General features: G+C 35.8%; 1 protein-coding gene across 4 annotated transcripts in view; it reads left to right on the forward strand.

The window, feature by feature from the left end:
- KCNH8 (potassium voltage-gated channel subfamily H member 8) overlaps nucleotides 1-20,656 on the forward strand; it is a 177,137-nt gene that overhangs the window by 151,079 nt on the left and 5,402 nt on the right. For 3 of the 4 annotated variants that reach the window (XM_038128326.1, XM_038128324.1, XM_038128327.1), the window contains 4 exons: nucleotides 6,261-6,299; nucleotides 7,977-8,332; nucleotides 12,262-12,368; nucleotides 13,458-13,534. In XM_038128326.1, the coding sequence (XP_037984254.1) occupies nucleotides 6,261-6,299; nucleotides 7,977-8,332; nucleotides 12,262-12,368; nucleotides 13,458-13,534 (579 nt within the window). The remainder of the gene's footprint in view (nucleotides 1-6,260; nucleotides 6,300-7,976; nucleotides 8,333-12,261; nucleotides 12,369-13,457; nucleotides 13,535-20,656) is intronic. The other variant, XM_038128325.1, reaches the window with a different exon arrangement.

The raw sequence follows: 20,656 nt of genomic DNA on the forward strand, positions 1-20,656 counted from the left end.
ATGGAAAATAGAATTAATCCTAATATAGCTAAACTTTAAATTATATCAATTTGGGAAGTGGATTCATTTTTAGTTGTTTTATATTATTATTCCTTTTATTTTGTGTTGATAAAGCACTGATCCATTGGGGACCTTAAATTTAGAAGCTCTTTTACAATAACTTGTCCTTTTATTATCCTGGGTAATATAGGACTAATTAATGAAGGAAATGAGAGTACCACAATGTTTTCTACAAAAACATTAGTTCTGAGGGCATGGACTACCTTGATATCTAATGTTCATGTCAGAGTGGCTTCTGTGATGAAGTTTCTACATGACTTGCAGAGTCATTATAACCTCAGGATACATGCTGAAATGTGTAAAACTAAATGTAGTGTAGCCTTTGAGAAAACTGCCTATAATCTTTGCAAGTTGTGTATCAAACTGGCATCTTACATTGATACAAGTGTGTGTGTTCTCAATTTTGAGCTAGTAATGTTTTTAGAGCAACTTTTCTTTAAACATAACAGAGCAGTAGAATAGCAGAGCTTGCAAAGGACCTCTGAAGGTCATCTAGATCCACCTCTCTGCTCAAAGATATGAAAGAATGTAAAAACAAAAATTCGTTCTGTAAAAATGCAACGTTTTAAAACAATATATCTGCATATTTTTCTTTTTAATTCTATATATACTTTCACCCAGTAAAACCAGAGCTACAAAACCTGCCTACAGGAGCGCAAATACAGTTATGCTGAAAATAGATTTGATACCCAAGATATATATTACATTATATTATTATAATCATGTTACTGTTTACCACATCACTGAAAGCGTTCAATGATGTGGTAAATAATAACATGATTGCAATAATAAATGTATACATGCATTTTATACACATATACTGTATATACAGTACAGTACTGCATATATGTAAATAAGTGTTCAGAGACAGATTCCATTGCTAACCACACTTTGTTCAGTGTTCATTCCATCATTGTCCAAAACTGATATTGGATTTCTATTACTGTGTTTCTTTTTATGCCATGTTAATTCAAAAAATTCAAGCAATTTTCTTAAAAATTCTCTGTGTCTGTATTGCTGTCCTCAGGGAGGCACTTGCTAGCACTCATCCCACTCATTTGTGCTGTCAGGGCTAACAAAACACCTGGCCAACATTGGGAATATGTACAAGTATACAATTGGCAATGAGAAATTTAACTGGAGAATATTCTTCAATATCCACTTCATTCTCCCCCTCTATTCCTTTCAAGAGACTCTCTGAAGTTAGATATACATATTTATATAAATACTAGCATGAAGCTTCATTTAAAGATAAAACAAACATAATAAACACAACTCCTTCATTGTATCTACAGTCTCAGATTGAGGAGTCTATCAGAATATCAATCCAGGGCCAATCATGCAAATAGTTATGAGCCTGTTTAAAACTTTAGAGCTGCTTGAAGTTAAGCATATATGTTTTATTGCTTTGGAAGGTGTTAGCCTTTATTGTAGTTTCTATTATCTAAGTCTTTACTTGACTGTAATCAAACTGTAGGAGTATTAACAAGCTTTCTCCACTATATCTTTTTTTCTACAGTAATCTGAAAGCTTTTCCAAAAATACAACCTGCCAGACAGTACAGTCAGTGCCAGGTCTATTGTCTGTTTTAACAATTCCTTCTTTTGTTTTCTTTTCATCTTATTGATAGACTGTTCTTTTTTTCTTTTTTTTTTTCCATTTTTTAATTCTTACTGCTACAGAGCTGCAGATTTACTGTGAAAGATGCATTTTCAGAGCAGCTGAGACCCCAATTTCTTCTCCTGCTTTGGGGTTCAGAAAAGAGATGTAAGCATATAGAAGTAAAAATTACTAATTATACCATCCATGTTTCCCATTTATTTATTCTTAATGTGGCACAAGTGGCAGAGATATTAGTTTTTGCTTTCTGTATAATCTTTTTAACAAGAAATGCAATAGATCCTGTATTGCTAATGAAACAATTAAAGTATAATTTTAAAAAGATAATGAATGAGGTTAACATACAGGTTTTAAAGAAATGTATAAAAAGTAAACTTTTAACACCAAATATAAAAGCCCATGTGAGAATTTTGCAACCAAGAAAGTATTCAATTGTAAAAAAACAGAACAGCTACAGAACATTTGAACCAACTTCACAAGTTAATTACAAAGAAACAAACCACTAAGGACAGCAACTTAACAGGAGATTGCAGAGATCCTGGCAATTCACAATTACTGTCTCCCTAGGACAAAACACCTGTGACAAATCTGCTGTTCAACTTTTGCTGCCAATTCAATGTAGTCTGCATTGTAAGAAGTATCAGTGAATGCTGAAAACACCTGCTTCCACAAAATACTCTTTCTTTATCTGTCCATTAAGTGAGGAAGAGAGACAAGAATAACCCTGAGAAAATACAAGAACAAGCCAATGAACAATAGAATGTCCTAAAAAGAAAAACAAAACAAGAAAAAAACACAAAGGGGGTGGGGATGGCAAATTGCTCAGTATAAAACAATTATATCTAACAAGCTCTTTGTGAGTGATTGAGTCTTTTGTGATTTAGAAGACTTGTGATATTTCATTAAAAATTTCCTAATTACAGAAAACTGAGGCCTGAGCACATATGAGGCATTACGTTTTGCAGCAGTACAATAATCTCTTGTTATGTACTTGTATCTTTTACCATACAGTAAATTTGGAAAGAATAGAACATCTGGCATGCATTCTTGAGGTTTTTTCCCACCCTGCCAGTTCTCCTAAATGGGCTTTTCCCATTTCTGAATGCTGACTAAGAACATTAATGCTCCAGTTTGATTTCAAATCCATTCCTGAAAATGCATTTTATCCTTCTGGCTCCTCAATATTAAGAATTATTCATGTATTTTAGTACCAATGATTACAAGAAAATAAGTGAAATTCCATTTCTATTTTTATTCCTACTTTTTGTGAAGGCAGCAAGAACCAGACCAGCAAACACTGGTAACATTCTATTGAGCCCCAGCATGTACACTTACTGGCGGGACATATAATGTATTAGCCTCCAATTTAGCTGTGTCTCTATATTTTTCTCTACAGGGTTTTATCATTGGAATTCATCTTGAATCATTGTACAGCTAATTACCTGAGCTGGTCCCAGTTCCTGGTAGAGATTCTTTATAAATGACTACTGCCTCTTGACACTGAAAAAAATTTCACATCACTGGCTTTCAACAGCAAGCCACTAGTGTTTTCAGATGGAGAAATATTCTTTTTGTGCTTCTAATAAGCAAGGTTAAGGATTACTGAATTTTTAAAATCTGTGTATTAAGATATTAAAAAAAAATTGAAGATTCTAGATTTCTGTGATTCCATAACTGGAAGAATTTTATATGAGTCTGCATTTGGTACATGATTTATTATTGTTTTGTCTTGTAAAATTAAATTTAGTAGCTGGCTTCACAAGACATAAAGAGAAACCAGGGCTGACATCATACTTTATTTAGACTCTTTGACTGTATTTCACATAACTCATCCTAGCATCAAACTTTCTGGTTTTTTCTCAATGCATAGTAAGTTAAATATCTGGGGTTTTTTTCAGCAGCCCTTATTCTTTAAGAGTTGTACTTCTTTTAAAAGGCAGGCATACGAGGTATTTGGCACACTCTTGGCATAAGGAAAAATAGAGCATTTTATAGAAGACTGCGCTAGTGTGTTGCCTAAATAAAAGGTTCTAGCATCCTAGAAACTAGGGCAACACCTCCTAATTATTTACTCTGATACTACATTTTTACAAAGATAAAGCTATGTGCATAATGAGGACTTCTAATTTACTGCACTTTGACTGGCTTTGTCCAAGGTCTTTTTCATCTTTTCTCTCTGAGACTGGAGGGAGATACAGAGAGGAGGTGCTGGAACAAGTTTAGAAGTGAAATCCTTGAGAATTCTCTCTGGACACAGATTAGTTTCCTTTGCCAGCTTTCAGCTACTAAGCCATAAAGCCCAGGCCCCTGTTGTGTGTGCAGGACAGGCAATGAGTATGGTTGCTGTGTATTTATATAGGAGAAATTACAAAGCTCTTTACTGTGGATTTTGCTCTAGAGAAAAGATAGCTTATAGGTCCATAGTTTATTTTAAAATATCAATACTTCTGGATACTGATATTTTATATAGTCCCCAGAGGGTTAAAGGAGCTAGTTTGGGGGAGCAGGAGGAGTCTGATAAGCAGCTTCTCACATCATGGGCTCCATGTTTGTACTTACTCTTCTTTTCTGCTACATGGCCTCCTGAGAACACTCCCTGCCCTCTTTGCAAAAAGCAGCCTGCCTTCAAAAATTCCTTTACCCTTCTCTTGGAAAGGTCACAAGGCAACTAGGTGCTGCCACTAACCCCATTTGCTGTGCAGCCAGCTTCCCCCTGCTGCAGCGACCAAGCCAGGGTGATACAGAGCAGAGATGGATCGATGGGTGGCTGGGGCTCCTGTGCAGAGGAGCAGCAGGGAGGTCCAGAAGCAAGGGCACAGTGCTAGCAACTGGTCATGCAGCTTAAAACCTAATGATTTCTTTGTCTGTGTTTTCAAGCTGTATAGCTAGGACTAACAGGTATTCGGGGGGGGAAACAGCAACATTAAAACAAAAAGTGAGGGAAATCTTCACCCACCTTACGAATTACAAGCGACAAGTCACTTCTAAAGACTTCAGCAGGAAAATGCATACTTTCTGAGATGTTTTTTTGTGAAGCTGCTAATATTTTGGATTTGCCTGGAATTTTAATTAAGGCTGCTATTTAACATTCCTCTGTGCCTAGGAACCAAGCAAACTGATGTCCCAAAATTCTGGGCACAATTTTAAACTAATATTTTAAGCATATGTGCAAAACAGGCCAGTAGTACTTCCTAATTCTTTAATATTTAGCACATTTAATATTTATATTTAGCACATTTCCGGTTTCCTCTCATCCTGAATCTTGAAGATTGATTTTTCAGTTGGCACAGATTAAAATGCAACTTACGAGATTTCAGTATCTGACATCTCATTCTCTGCTAATATCATCTAGTACTCTATCTAACTCAGTAAGAACACAGCAGTTATTTTGTTTACACAGCCTCATTATTGCAGTTCTTCTGTTTGGCAGTTATTAGTCATTAGTATTTCTACATTTAATGATACACCTGCTACTGGCTTGGCTGTTGTGGAGTAGGGTTTCTGCTTATGAAAACTTAAATATTCTGTATTTGCATATTATATCACTACTAGTACCCTCACTACAAAACAGTTTTTAGGTTAACCGGAAAGACTTGGAACAAAACAAAAAATTCTAAAACTACACACAATTATGACTTTCAAATCTGCGCCTAAAATTTGAATATTTAGGAGCTCTGAAGACATTTGTCAAACAAACTGAGACGTTCAAATGACTTTCAGAAATGCCTGACTTCTACCTATGTTTGGAGAAAAATAAATTGACTGATGGGTTAAGCACTTTTGGCCTTGATACGTGGGTTTAGGAAAGCTGAAAAAACGTCTCAAAATTTTACCTGGCAGACTGAAATATTCATATAAATACAGTATATAGGCTGCCAGAGACTTGCCCACAGTCAAGTGTGGACATTCAAATAAACAGCAGAATTTTCACAACAGATATTACTCAGGAGTTCCAGTGGATTTTATTTGAAGTAGTTACTCTTGAAAGTTGCACAATTTTTTTTTTCCTTTTCTTTTGTTTTCTGTGTAATTCAAGGAAAGAAATTATTTGGGCCTTGAATAGGTTAGATACCTCTCCCTCAGGACTACCTTGCTCCTACTTGCTTCAGTCCCACCATTGCTTTTGAAAATTCCTTTAAAGATGCTGGAAATACTTGGTTCATCTTCGCATACAGACTAGGCTGGCACAGGAGCTAAAGCTAAGCAGGGCCAATGTAGAGCACTTGCTCATGCATTTCTACCAAAACACCATTAAAATCTACCAGGCATGCTTTCATACATCTACATTTATTTGCAGGTTTGGAGTCTTGATCTACTTTTTTTATTAAAGTAAAATAATTTCTTTCATTAAATCACTTTTTATTTAAGATGAAACAACTTTTTTTTACTCTCACAGCACCTGTTTGTAAGGATTATCCTTAGTTCAGTGTCATGTCACCATTTAATTTAATACAGCCATTTTATCATGAGTGTCTTTTCTTGTATTGACATAAATGTTTTGGTTTAGATGTTTGTATCCCATTGGAATCCAAACTGTACAGATGTACATACTTCCTACCTTTTTGGTTTGTTTTTTTCAGGTAATATCAAAATTATCCAACAAGCCTACATTATCCCAGGTATGTTGATCACATTTTAATTATGCCAAGCTTCACTTTGAACATGCACATAATCATAGCCAGAACAAACTCCTTCCATTCCTTCTTTGAAACAGACTTCAGTTTTTTCAGAATGAGAATTCAAATAGCATCCTGCAGATAGTTCTGCCACTGCCCATTTTATGAGTAACAGCTTATGATCTTTTTTCCCAGGTGCTAAATTTGAATATTTTCCTATAGCAACTACATTTTAGATACATGGCTACCCAAGCCAAAGTTTTGAATATGGGTAGCACTCGTTCTCTGTAGAGTACAGGCAGTATCAGTGCCAGGTCCTGTACAATTTAATCATCATGATTGCCTTTGAATGACTACTACAGTTGACAACAAGGCTTTTCTATTTTATAAAGACATACCTTCTGTCACAACTTGGAATTCTTACCTCTTCATATATACCTCAAATTAAAATATACCAGTTCACTAAATCTGTCAACATACACCAAGAGAAAAGCATACATCCAACGAAAGTATGTTATAACCAAATTAAATCTATGCTGCAGAATATTTTGACAGATGTTAATAGGGGCTTAGAATATTTGGATAAATTCCCCAAATCTGTATTTCCACCCAGCCAATCTGACTTGGCCTGAATGTGGGATATCTGACTATGCAGGGTCATCTGAGGTTTTCTATCTAAAGCTAATAGGGCCTTAATCAAGCTTGATTAAGAGGACTAGCCTGTAAAAAAACCAAAAAAACAACAGCTCCCTTTGAAACCATGAAGTTGCATTTGGTTTGTTAATTTGACCTAGAACGTGAGTCTGCCTTAGGCCACTTACCTACTACCAATACAGAAGTTGTACCATGGGAATGAATGGAACTATTTCTGAGTCAAGGTTTGATCTTGTCTATGTTGGCACTCATGATCAGCGTACTTTATTACTATGAAAAAAAACCACTCATCTACCTTGCACTTTAATTAATACATAAATTACAGAACCCAGGTCTATGGTGGCTCTAAATTTCCATGGTTCCAACACCAAGCATCTAAATTGCATTTTTGTTCAAAACCAGACATAGCTCTGCTTTCTGATGACTCAGTTCTGAAGCCGAAACCATCACACTATTGGCACATTAACAGGACTTGGAGTGAACTGAAAAGTCTGTCTGCCATCCCAGCAATTACTTCAGTTACAAAAATTTAGAAGGATTCAGAGACCATTGGGCTTGAGCTAACTGGTGTAAATTCAATTTATACATTATATGTATAACATATTATATTCCACGTGAAAAAGTGATATTATTTGAATAATCAGCCTCGGATCTCTTCTGTGGACCACCAAGATTCTGGTAGCATAACACTCAAGAAATAATGCCTCAGCTAAACAAAATTAATCTTCTCAAGTGTACATATGGCAAATAGCTTGTAAAAACTAGTCATGTACCCTTTCTTGGTAACAAAACATATTGCAGTGGGTTTGCTGACCATGTCACGAGTGACCTTTTTAATTTGTTTGTATTTTTCTTGTGTCTGCACATATAGCTGAGGCTATGGATAAATTCCAAAAGAGCTCTCTCTAATGAGAAATGAAAGCTGTGTTAGGTCTGGGTTTGTTCCAGAATGAACAGCAGAAAAAATGGTTTTCTGCAACATCAGGCTCTGAATTTTACACTAGTATGTATTATTTGTTATTTTAGACAGAGCTGAAGGGAAATGGAAATATAAAGAAGAGACTCCCTTCAATTGTGGAAGATGAAGATGAGGAAGAGGAGGGAGAAGAAGAAAGCAGCACCCTTTCACCAATTGATACACGAAGCACAAATAGCTCTCAGCAGAAGAAGACTGCAAGCAGCAAAAGCCACCTGGGGAGAAACTTGAAGCAGCTGGCCTCAGGAACTGTACCCTTTCATTCCCCCATCCGTGCTTGCAGTTCAAACCCCTCACGAGCCAAACATGAAACAGAGCTCCATTACTACTCTAGAAGGAAGGAGAAAAACCTTAAATTGTACCTGTCAGCACTGACTGCCAGCGGCCCACCAGATCTGAGCCCAAGGTAATAGTTATGAATGGTCATTTTCCTATCTATCATGAGACTCCTGTAAAAAAATCATGATTTTGACACTGTAATAGTTATTCTTTAATAGTTTATACTCCTGTTCATCCCACATTATTGTAGGGACCGTTGCACACTATGCAGAATGTTGTTACGGCTTTAGAAGTTTATTGCAAACTTAAGTGTTTTACCCATAAAAAGGGCAGTAAAAAAAGTGAGCAATTGCAAAAATGGCTATTTAAATAGTCTGGCCTTATGGTATCATTTTGTCTATAATATTCATTTCCCCAATAGCACTATGAAACATTCTGAATCCATCAGAGGTAGAAAAACTTAGAAAACAAGTGAATGAAATTATAGCATAGCCATGAAAATACAAAAAATTACTGGAGTACTGAACTATAATGGAAAACAATTGCCAAGCAATTTTGGAAAATATTTAGAGGGTTTTTTTTTTTTCCTTAGAGACAGGAAATCTGATAATGGAAGTTATACAGACATTAAATACAGAGTTTAGCAAATCTGTTTTGTTGTGTCTTTTAACACAAAGAAGCATCGCAAGACAGTTTATTGAGGTATTACTAGTGTAAAATTTAAAATATTTCCAGTTTTTAATTTGTATCTTTTTTTAATTTGCTACTTACAAGTGATTTATGTAATTTGTTGCTGAATTGCTGCAGTGCAATCCTCGTTTTAGTACCAGTTCTTTAGAGAAATCACAAGCATACATACAAGGAGATGCGGTAATTCATCTTCCAGTTTAAGCTTTGTCTTCTATAAATTGAAGTGGTTTACATGTTCAAGCACTTCCTTTATTCATTAGAGGCAGAGTGGAAGTTTCAGGAATTTGCCATTGCAAATGTGAAATAGCCAGAGCTTGAACAATGTTTGTTTTACTCTGTCAAAGCACACGTCCCTACACATGCAATTATAAAAAGGACATGGCAGATTATGTAGAACCCTTTCCCCCTCATCATGTATTTTATTAGTACAGACACATTTCAACTAGTACCAGGATACAAAACAATTTTAGATTTTCATAAAATCATAGAAGTTACGGAATCATTTAGGTTGGAAAACACCTCCAAGATCGAGTCCAATCTTTGACGAAACACCACTATGCCAACAAAACCATAGCACTATGTGATATTTTCTCATTTGTTTTCTAGATCTCATATGAATTTGGTTCAGTCAGCTATGAGTAAAGATCATTGTCATTCCTATAAAAAGTAGTAATTCAAGGAAAAACTACTTTTTATATTTTCTGCTGAAATGTAGTCTTGCTCATTATTGCTCTGAACTTACGCAGTCCGATGTTGGCACCCAAGGCTGCAAAAGGAAATATGAAAATGTATGTTTACAGCTATTATTTCCTGTTTCCATTCATAATTTTTTAACTGTAGACTAATCCTGTTAACAGGCTGGAAAACTGGCCCAAGATGTACATTTTTCAGCCCTTTTTTTTCCAGACAAAACATTTTAATATTATCTCCTAGAAGGAGTTTATATTATTAGAATATTTAAACTGGCAAGTTAATACCACTTTAAAAAATAGTCTTATGTGTTTCCTTGCAAGCATTAAGGAGAAAATAAGACCTTAATTAAAATTCTCATTTACATTTGGTGTTGGCAAAGGAAGGCAAGAGAAAGACAAGACTCTGATTGAAATATCCAGTCAATGCTGTTCTGAGGTGTATGAGAAGTTTCTTAAGAAAATTCTGCTGTGGATGTTTCCTAGAGGAAACTAATTAGAACTCTTTATAGGTGCTTCAGGTTCTTTCTTTGTGCCCCACAGTGAAAGGAATAAAGCCCAGAGACTGTCAAATTTTTAAAGAGCTCTTGGTGCAAGGAACAGAAGCTAGATTTCTAGAATAGAGCCCTAGTCTTCCCAATTGCTTTTTGGGTTCTGCCTATGAAGTGGAAGAGCACCAAAAGGAAGAAAATGTAAGCGATAATAAAGGCAGCCCTAGGAGGAGGTTTTATGTAATTGAATCTCCTTAGACCCACACGGAGGAATGCACTCTAGCCCTAAGTAACTGGATAGTAGAGGTCACATGTTAATATTTTCTGACTTTTTTGGCTTCTAAGAGTGGAGTTTTCTGTCTTCAGGAGAAAATTCAGGGCTGTACAATAGCTGATTCAGAGAGGGGTGAGCCTTACCAATTACCTTTGTCCCATCATGTTTTCAATTTACTAGGTTATGTAGCTCCCCAGCGAGTTCTTTGTATACGAATAAGCATATTGAACATTACGTATTTTCCACATAGAAGTCTGGCACTCCCAACTAGGTATTTGTGCTAATATAATTTCCTTTTAGTCTGCATCTTTAAACACTATAAAGAATGTAGCATCTATAAATTCCAAGTCACATCTGAGTAAGCTTTCTCCTGTGTGCTTTAAAGGCGGTTAAAATGTTATCATTTTTTATAATTAGAAACCCCTACAAGAGTGATATTGGTGTTTAAAATTTGCCTTTTGAAGCAGTGAGGCCAAATGACATTAAACAAGTTTTACAGCAAATTTCAAACAAAGTAATCCTTCTGGTTTTCAGCTGCAGATAGCAGTATAGGCTAGGGCTGCTCAAGCACCATATTTGAGTCTCCTCTTCTACCAGAGGCTGATTAAGATTACAGTCAAGTCTAGCAACATCCAGCTGGCATCATGACCACTCAGTCATGACATGGAGACCTGAATCCATAGGAAGAGCCAAAAAGGACAAGAACACATGGTATTCATACGGAGGTCTGAGTTACATGAGTCTTTCAAGCCCAGTACATCACAGATATTTCTGTGTTGTTTGTTCTTTTTCTCCAGGCATTTTCAGTCAAGAATCTTTCCTGAAAATGTCTTTATTAGATGAAAAGTTGAATGTCCATCATCACAAATTAATCCCCAATGACTGAGAGGCTAAGAATTTTTTATCTTAGCCCTTCCAGATTAGTATTTAACTCATCTGTCTGCTGTAAGACAGAATATAGAGCTTGTTCCTGGACAAAACAAGAAATTGATGCTTCATATCAGTCAACTGACAGTTGTATGATTCTCTTTTATTGACTTTAATATAGTTTTCTTTACAGTACAATTTATTTTAGCTTAGAACAGATAATATTCTTAATTATATATATTTTAATACTGGGTATTGATTCCTCCAATACCTGTTTTCCCTTTCCTGAATGCAGAAATCGATTATTGTATAAAATACTGCTGCTTTTTTTTTTCCTTTGGCTTTCTTGACACTGCAAATTAGAGATAACTGCTATGCATGGGTAGAAATAACTGGCAAAAATGCCTTTTTTAATAGTCAGATCCAATACCATTATTAATGTAACTGGGACACTGGAGACTGGTCTGAGTATCTTCCTATATGAAATTTGCAAACAACATTTCCCTGCCTGAACTAGTTCATTTTAAAGAAATTTAGAATAACTATTTGCATGGAAATTATACTTTTGACTGAAGTTTACAGAGATGTTTTCATAAATATATTATGTTCAGGCTTAGGCTTTGCCCAAGTAAACCTAATATAAGAGCCTGATTATGTGCAGGGAGATTTTAGCTTCACAAGAGCATAGTGAGGCATCTTTAGGTTGTGCAGAAGAAAGAATAGCAACAGATTACTGTAGATATGAAAAGCAAAATAAAGTCCATGAAGTTTTGGAATGGATCCAGAATATGCTGTAAAAGTCATGAAAATTTTGAAACCTCAGTTAATTACACTTGGCCTCATATTCCTTCCATTATCAGTAATTTTCATTTTTAGTGACTCACAAGAAGTTATGCCAATATAATAGGTTCTGCTTTTCTCTAAACTTAATGTTGTGAAAAATTTACCATTGTTCAAAAATGTGCCCTTTAGGAGTAATTTTTACAACATAATTATGGACATGATGTTTATGAAACTGCTCCATTACTCCAATTTTTCTCAACAGAATTGTCGATGGGATTGAGGATGGAAACCAAAACGAAGAAAGCCAAACCTTTGACTTCAGCTCAGATCAGCTCAGGCAGGAATCCAGGTTATCTCCTACAACTGGAGGTGAGCATTGCCTGGGGAAATCACTTTTTGGAGAAAACAGTTTTCATAACTGCTTTTTGTTCCCCTTTGTTTCTTTCATCCTCACTAGTGGCATAAATGGGTTAAATATATTTGTACTCTCAGTACCATTTCAGCACCACAATTGTAAAAAAAATACAACAAGATCGCAAAGGTCATTTGTTGTTTTCCTGCTAACAGACAGTCATGATAAAACATTTTGAGGAGGGAACTGTTTTTTCCTGCATTATGCTTTACCAGAAGAATTGTATGATCTGCCTCATGCTCCCAAACCTTTGGTCATAGAAGGTGCTAAACACAAGGACAAAATTGAACATAAAAACATTCTAAGACCAAACTGGAAAAAATACAAGCCATAAGTAAGAAGAAAACAAAAACAAACAAACAAAAAACCCCAAGCAAACAAACAAAAAAACCCCACCCAATCAATTAAAAGCCATATGTAAACCTGGCTCTTAACGTTTTTTAAGATATTTAGAGAAATTGAAGGGTATGGAAGTATACAGATTTTTAAAAGAGTGAAAGCCTTGAATAACAAGGGGTTTTAGGAAGGCTTAAATCGCCTATCCCCTGAAAAGCTTGGTGAAGTAGCACCACAAAGCAATGGAACTTGTTGAGATGGGGGAAAAAAAAAAGATAAAAAGAAGAGACAGAGGGACTGTTTCCAACATCCCCTCTTTTAGAAATACACAGTTCCCACAAAGCTAAGTACCTATATCATGCAGGCAAATAGGATGTATATTGTTTCTCTTAACACCGAGCAGGAAAATAATAAGTGAAGTTTAGTCATATTTATGATTTTTAAAAAGTGTTGAGCTGTCACATGGATGGCACCAAGGCTGTCATTGTCATTCATTCCTTTCAGGTCCAGAGTGAAGAGAGTAGCATGGACTTTATTAATTGCACTTCTCTCAAACATTCTAAAATGAACATTAAACTCATGGTTTAATTTCAATTCTAGCCAACTGCAAAACAGGTTTAAATTTAAAGGATTGGTGAAGTGCATGAACAGTATGATCATTTCTAAGTGATTATAATCTTGTCATTTACATGAATTTGAATTACTTTCAGAGGCTGAAATTGGTGCTGCTGTGCTCGTTATCAAAGCAGAAGAGACCAAACAGCAGATCAGCAGGCTTAATAATGAGGTAACAAGATTTTGTGGGGGTTGAAGGATATAAAAATGATTCAAGGAATGCTGGAGAAAACTCAAGAATACGATAAATGTGTTATAAATGAGTATACAAAACTGGATGAGGTTCCTACATGTAGGGCAGTTTGGGGCTTTTAACTCATTCTCAAATTAATTTTCTACATGAAACCTACGTAAAAGTTTGTGTCACATGCTAGGGCTAAAAGCAGAGTGAAGTAAGTGTACTTGATTTTCTTCGGACTTAGTCTCTTCTGGGTATGCCTCTATTTGTCTCATTCCTCTCATTATTTCCCCAAGTTCCTTCTCCCAGATTTTCTTGTCTTGATGCGTGTTGCGCTTTTAGGGAATTTCCTTGAAAGAAATGCAAATCCATTCATGTTCAAATTTACATAAAATGATTCAAATAATTTTATCTGTGTTCTACTTAGTATGAAAGAGAACCTCATCCCTTCCTGCTCAAGCAATACGACCTGAGGAATGCAAAGCCAGTAGTGTTCAGTGACACTTTCTATACGTCCCTTTTAATAACTTCAAACCTGTAATCAACTGTCAATCTAACACTAAGGAGATGTTCTGTGGCTGAACTGTTTCATTTACACAGCCCTGGCAATACTTAGCTAACAAGATTAAAGCAACAGACTAACTTCACAGTTGTACTGCCAGACTAAAATCTGTTCCCAGCCTACTATGTCTTTCAATGTGGAAAAATTAGAGACAATTCCTTAAACTTCCACATGAGGAAACATTTAAATAAGTCCCACCACACAGTTTCACTTCTTCTGTGAGCTCTTTGGTTACCAGAAATGTCCAAGTTTTTTTATTCTTCCTTCTTTATTGTGTACATTTAATCTAGTTATCATTTCCCACTTACAAAGTATTGGGCTTATAAACCTACTTCATCCTTAGTCAGCTTAAGATGATTAGATAACTTAAATATCCTTAACTGAAATTGCATGTGTAGTCAGTTACTATAGTTACTATGGAGGCATCATCTCATTTGTAGTCAAACTGTAGAGTTCAGACAAAAGTCTCATGAGCCTTGACTATGGGTCATGAAAAACGATGGGTTTTTATAGGATTTAGTCAAAGAACTCAAAAAAAACCTTTGAGATGTTCATTGACACCACCATCACGGTAGAAAACTATATTTCCTATGTAATGCTTTTGAAACACACAAGTCATATTGATTCATCCCTTTTGAGGACAGTCTTTTTAAAATCGGAGGATGTATTATGTGGCTGTCCACAAGAGGCAGTTGGAAATATATCATGGTGACAGATGTTCCAAGGCAGGCATCTTGTGGATCAAACAAACATTTCAACCGGAACAGTTCTGAGCTTCTCATTGCTTTTCTGGTGAAAAGTGATAAATAAATCTTGGAGCTGGGCAATATGCTAATCAAAAAAAAGAAAAAAACCTCCACATATTCAAGGTCATTTCTCTCCACATGCAATTTTAATTTTGCTCTAATAATACTATCTGAACAAAATGTAATGCAACTTGTTCATTCACATCAACATAACACAGGCAGTAGGACTAGATTTAGATTTCATAGGTAATATTCTGGGCTCAAATCCCAGAGATGGATGGGTATCCTCCAAGTCCTCCCATGGATCAAAATTTACATTGGAAAAACCGTATGACTGAAAGGCTGCTTAATTGCATATTCTACATGTACTCAAACATACCCCAGCTGGAGTTTGTGAAGTGATAGTACAGAGTTGGTGCTTACCCAAATGAGTTTCTGGGTAGCCTTACTGATCCACAGTACCTGCTGCTTGGGGTTTTTTGTTATTGTATTAAGTATAGGATATTTTTAGACCCAGTGTTTTTATCATTCCATCATTTGATGATGACCAGTAATGGGAACTTAGCACTGATGCTGCAGCAGACTACTAGCAGTAGTTAAAATACCAGCAAAGTCAGAAACGAAGCTCTCTAATAAAGACATGCAGTCTCCTCCTGGTAAAGGAAATATGAGAAAACAGGTCACAAGTAGCCAGCAGCAGTAAACACTGTCATTAATATGTTTTCCAGTGGAGATCAGAAATCGATGAAAGAATGCAAAAATAACTGCTTTCATGAAAGGCAATTGTATTACAACAGTTCACTAGGTAGCTTAGAAACATTTCAGCTGATTATGGGGGGTAAAAGACATGTGTCTTTCCATTCAGACTTTCAATACAGTCTCTGTTTAGCAAAGCAAAATCTTACCCCAGAGAAAATTCTACAAAATTAGCTATGCCTAGTTTAGAAATACAGATGAGCTCTTGGCAGTATTTTAGGTATATGGTATTCACTACATAATCCAAAGGACATTTCATTTACCTAAGAGAGTAACAGAAGTCAGTGCCTTGCTTCACTTCTCAGATTTGTTAACTTTAGTAGTAATAGATGCACAGACTTCCTCTAAAGAGAGTAGTCTCCAGAGTCAGCACAGTGGATGTGAGACAAACTTGAACACACCCCTAACTGCTGTTATACAGCTCCATGGTTTGGCTGCTTAGCCAGTTAACCACCTTCTTCACTTCCTCACCTAACTTCACTGCTCATTGAGCATTCGAGCTGATACAAGAATTTCCTGTCAGTTCAGTATTGCAAGGTAGAGTGGAATAGGACGACTTTATCTCCTACCATATTTGTCCCCTCCTCTTAGAATAAATAATCACTGAATAAGGCAGGCATGATATTCATTGTAAGTTCAGTAACTTCAGTATACGTCAGGTGAGAGCTAGGGTTCAGGTTCTTGTTCTGGTAAAAACACAGTTATTTAAGCAATAGTTTCAGGATTAAGTTACTGAATATTTATTAGTATTGTCCATTTGCTGAGCTGGGAAAAGCTTGATTCAAAGAACTGCTCCAAACTAAGCAGAACAAGAATTCAGGAAGAATATTCTGCCTTGCAAGTGTGTGTCCTTCCTTTGCAGAGATCTCTACACAGGACCTGGTCTTTCCAATGCATTTGTCCGCAAAGGCTGATCAAATGAGTGTATCTGAACATTTATCATATTTTCAGAGGCACCATTTACCTGATGCAATCATAGATAACTACTAAGGAGCCCACAAAGTAAAAATAGGAAACCACTAAGCAGATTTTCTGAGATATACAGATGGACAAGACATTTAGATTAAAGCACCTGCCTATCACTGTCCCATTGCCTGTATCCTTGAAGGCTTTTAACTCTCTATCATTTGAAAGCCATTGTATGAAAAGGGCAGAGATATACTCTGATTCAGTTTGAAAAGCCAAACCTGAATTATTTAAAACAGATCACTTGAAACAAGAAAAATACCCAATATTTAGCCATATTTGCCCCCTTAATTGCATGCACACATTCTCCATTCAAAAACACAGGTACATGATTTAGAGCTCAGATAAAAAGGCCATCTCATACAGAAGACAAACTCAGATTGCTTTGTTGTGTCCCCTGGTTTCCTCATATGCAACCCAGCCTCAGTGCAGCCTCCCTCAACCTCAGAAATCTGGGGGCTGATTCCATGTTTTACCACATTAGTAGATCCCACAATTACAGTACTAAAACAGTAGAATGAACACAATACTCACATTTCTCCCATTCAACTGAAAAACTAACAAACATGAGGAAATATGAATAGGGTCAGGTTTTGAGCTAGATAATTGCCTTCTATTTAGCTCCACATTGGAGCACTTAGTGGAAATTCAGCTATTTTTAATTTTAGGTTTTTAAAATGCAAGTACTTAAAATAAGCATCTGGCACTTATGCAGAAGAGAGAAAATATATTCACAGGGATATTTAACTTTCATCTAACAAAAGGAACAATTCTAAAAAAATATGTTTATTTTCCAAATCATAAGTTTTATGCATATATAATTTGAAAATAAATTTCAATTCCAGCTGCCAAAAATCGATCCCATTCTCCTCTCAGTACAGAAAAAATACATTTTTAATATTAAAAATATATGCAAATGATAATGAAGGCCACCAAAGAAAATTTGGTGAAGCCAGTCAGTCTTCCAGTTTTACATTGGGGATATATTGTTAAAGTTCAATTTGCAACTTGAGAGTTCATATAATGAACTCACTTGACTTAGAGCAATTAAATACATGTTCTTCTTAACAAGTTCATAACTCTATCATCACACAAGAGAAATCACTTTGCAGCAAGGTTATCCCAGTGATTTGGTTTGTAAAACATCTTATAATCAAGAAAAATGTGGCAAAAAGGGAACTAATGACATTTATAGATGATGAAAACTATTAAAAGTAATCTACCCAGTTTGGATTTTAGCCATGTAAATTTCACATTAAAGCAAAAACAGAAAACCAAGTATCATTTTTATGAAGAAATAAAAGCTTTTTAAACAATACATGCGGACTAAATTCACTTTGCCTACTGAGATTTTTAAAAATACATCTTCTTTTTTTGCACTGAGATTCATGTTTCCAAAGAACTTTGTTGTTTTGTCTCTCTACCCTCATACTTTGATAGCTGTAGAGAAGCCTTTCCATCAAACTTTTTTCTTATTTTAATGTTAGTTTAATAGGTATTGGCTGAGAAAGGTAACAAAAATAGTTGATGCTCTGAAGCTTAGATTATATTTTTTTAACTAGAACACACTGTACATACATAGCATGAGTCCCATATGCTGTGGTGTATCCCTGGCACTTTTCCTTGGTGGAAAGGCACCTGAGACAAAGGAATTAACCAAGAGGCAGCCATGCAATATACAAATCAACTGGACATCAAAAGCTGACTTCAAATTTGAATAAAAAATATTATCACCATGACAGATGAGGACAATTGTCCAGTTAATATGTAACAGGCATTTCAAAATGTTTCTGTACTCATAGCACCTATTTTCTCAACACCTAAATGTGAATGTCTGTGGGTATGCAAGTTCATAAGTTCACAGCTTTTTCTTTTTTGCCTAGAAGATCATAAGAAAAAGTTGATTGGTGTCCTCCTTCTAAACTCAATTTATTCTGGAAACATGCTATTCCAGCAGATCTCAGCAAACCAAATTTCTTTTGATTTTCTTTGCCCATTACATTTGCTAAAGCTCTTCACTGGTATAATTTTCTTTTGAATTGTCCTTCGTTACATTTTGGAAGTCATTGACAAAGTACACAATGTCAAGCAGCCTTAGTAATTCCTTGTGAAAAAAAACCCTTCTAGTTCAATTAAAGAAGATATGCTGTTTGTGTATCCTGGGAGTATGATTAATGCCCACAAAGTGTCATTCAGCAGACCTCTATAGACATTTTTCTATAATACTTTGCATAGGCAGAATATTATATTCATGCCTCTTGACATTTTCTTTTCAGATGTAATGTTTAGCATTTATCTTTCTTGAATTTCATATTACTGATATTTAAAAGTGAACATGAATTTCATTTAGATATTCAAAATAAACATCAAATAAAAACAGATCTGGATAGGGTGCTGAAAAGAATATCTTAAAATGCCCATGGATGACACCTAGCTATTGGTCATAAATCATTCCAATCATGTAAGAATACAGCTTATGGTGATTATGTCCCATTCACATTTTCTTGTAGTTCTAGAAGAGTGTCAGATGGACAGTAACATCTTAGAAGTCTTCTGACAAGATGTGTATTACATCTAAAGTTTCTTCTTTTATTTTTAAATTTAATTTAATTTTTTTAAATTTAAAACAGCTAGCTCTTCAGTTAAAGCAGAGAATTATAGTTTTGCCATGTTTTATTCTTAAGAGCCATAATGTTGCCTGTGCTCTTTTAACTATTCATTTAGATGCCCTTAGAAATTGTCCGCTTCATATTTTTGCCCAATATCATATATACTACCTCAGGTTTCCTTTCATCAGTACGTATTGCCAGATTCTCCTCTCCCAGCCACCTGGGATTTCCACAATCCTCCATTTTCTCTCAATCAATAGCTAGTCAGTCAGTTTGTCCCTGGTAATTTTTAATTCCTTGAAGCAATAATTTCCAAACCTGATTTTCTTATTGCCACCATTATGATGACATAGTCCTGATTCTTTGCCAATCTGAAGGCAGAGTCCACATCCAACAATCACAGAACCATGAAATGGTTTGGGTTGGAAGGGTCCATAAAGATCATCCAGTCCCAACGCCCCTGCTATGCGCAGGGAGACCTTCCACTAGACCAGGTTGCTCAGAGACCCATCCAGCCTGGCTTTGAACACCTTGAGGGAAGGGGCACCCACAGCCTCTCTGTGCAATCTGTTCCAGTGCCTCGCCACACACACTGTAAAGAATTTCTTCCTAATATTTAAACTAAACCTACTGTCTTTGTTTGAAGCCATTACCTCTTGTTCTGTCACTACATTCTCTTCTAAATGATCCCTCTCCATCTTTCTTGTAGCCTCCCTTTAGGTACTGGAAGGTTATTTCAAAGCCTTCTCTTTTCCAGGCTGAAAAATCCCAATTCTTTTAGCCTTTCCTTGTAGTCCAGGTGCTCCATACTTCTAACCAACTTTCCTCTCATAATGCTCTGACTCCCCTCTCCTTCCCACTAGATTCACTCTCAGTGAAGAGCCACATATTATCATTAAAACTGCAGTTTGGGAACCCCTTTTCTAGACTGAATTTCATGGGACCCCTGTTAACTTGAATATATTTAAATACTCTAGTCCTTTATGCTTCTTTCATTTATCCTTATGTGTTTAATAGCAATAATCTTGGTGTCCTAATTTACCCAGACAAACTGGTCACTGGAACTACCAAAGAGCTGACTAGAGAGTCAGCAGACAAAGGACCAAATTTCCTACTCTTATACGGTAAAGCCAATTGCACAACATTCCAGATTCCTGGATTTATGTCACTGAAAGTGAATCATCATATCATTGTACAAATCCTATAGATTTAATCTGAACTCAGATTAGCTGCACTGGATTTTTTTTTTCTTTCTGCAACTAGCTTTGTTTCCAAAGCCATTAAGTCAGAAACATCTGTCACCACAATACCAATGGCCACAGAGCTGCTGATAGATGATCAATGAAGAGTCTGTCTCTGCTCAATTCTTGTTTCATTCATTCAACAAGAGTCAGTAAGAAACAGAATACCAGCAGTTAGTCAATCTGAGCCTCAAAGACAACTCATTCCAGCTGAAAATCTCCCTGACTTAATGAAA

Source organism: Motacilla alba, chromosome 2 (genome assembly GCF_015832195.1).
Source record: "Motacilla alba alba isolate MOTALB_02 chromosome 2, Motacilla_alba_V1.0_pri, whole genome shotgun sequence".
Classification (NCBI taxonomy): Eukaryota; Metazoa; Chordata; class Aves; order Passeriformes; family Motacillidae; genus Motacilla; species Motacilla alba.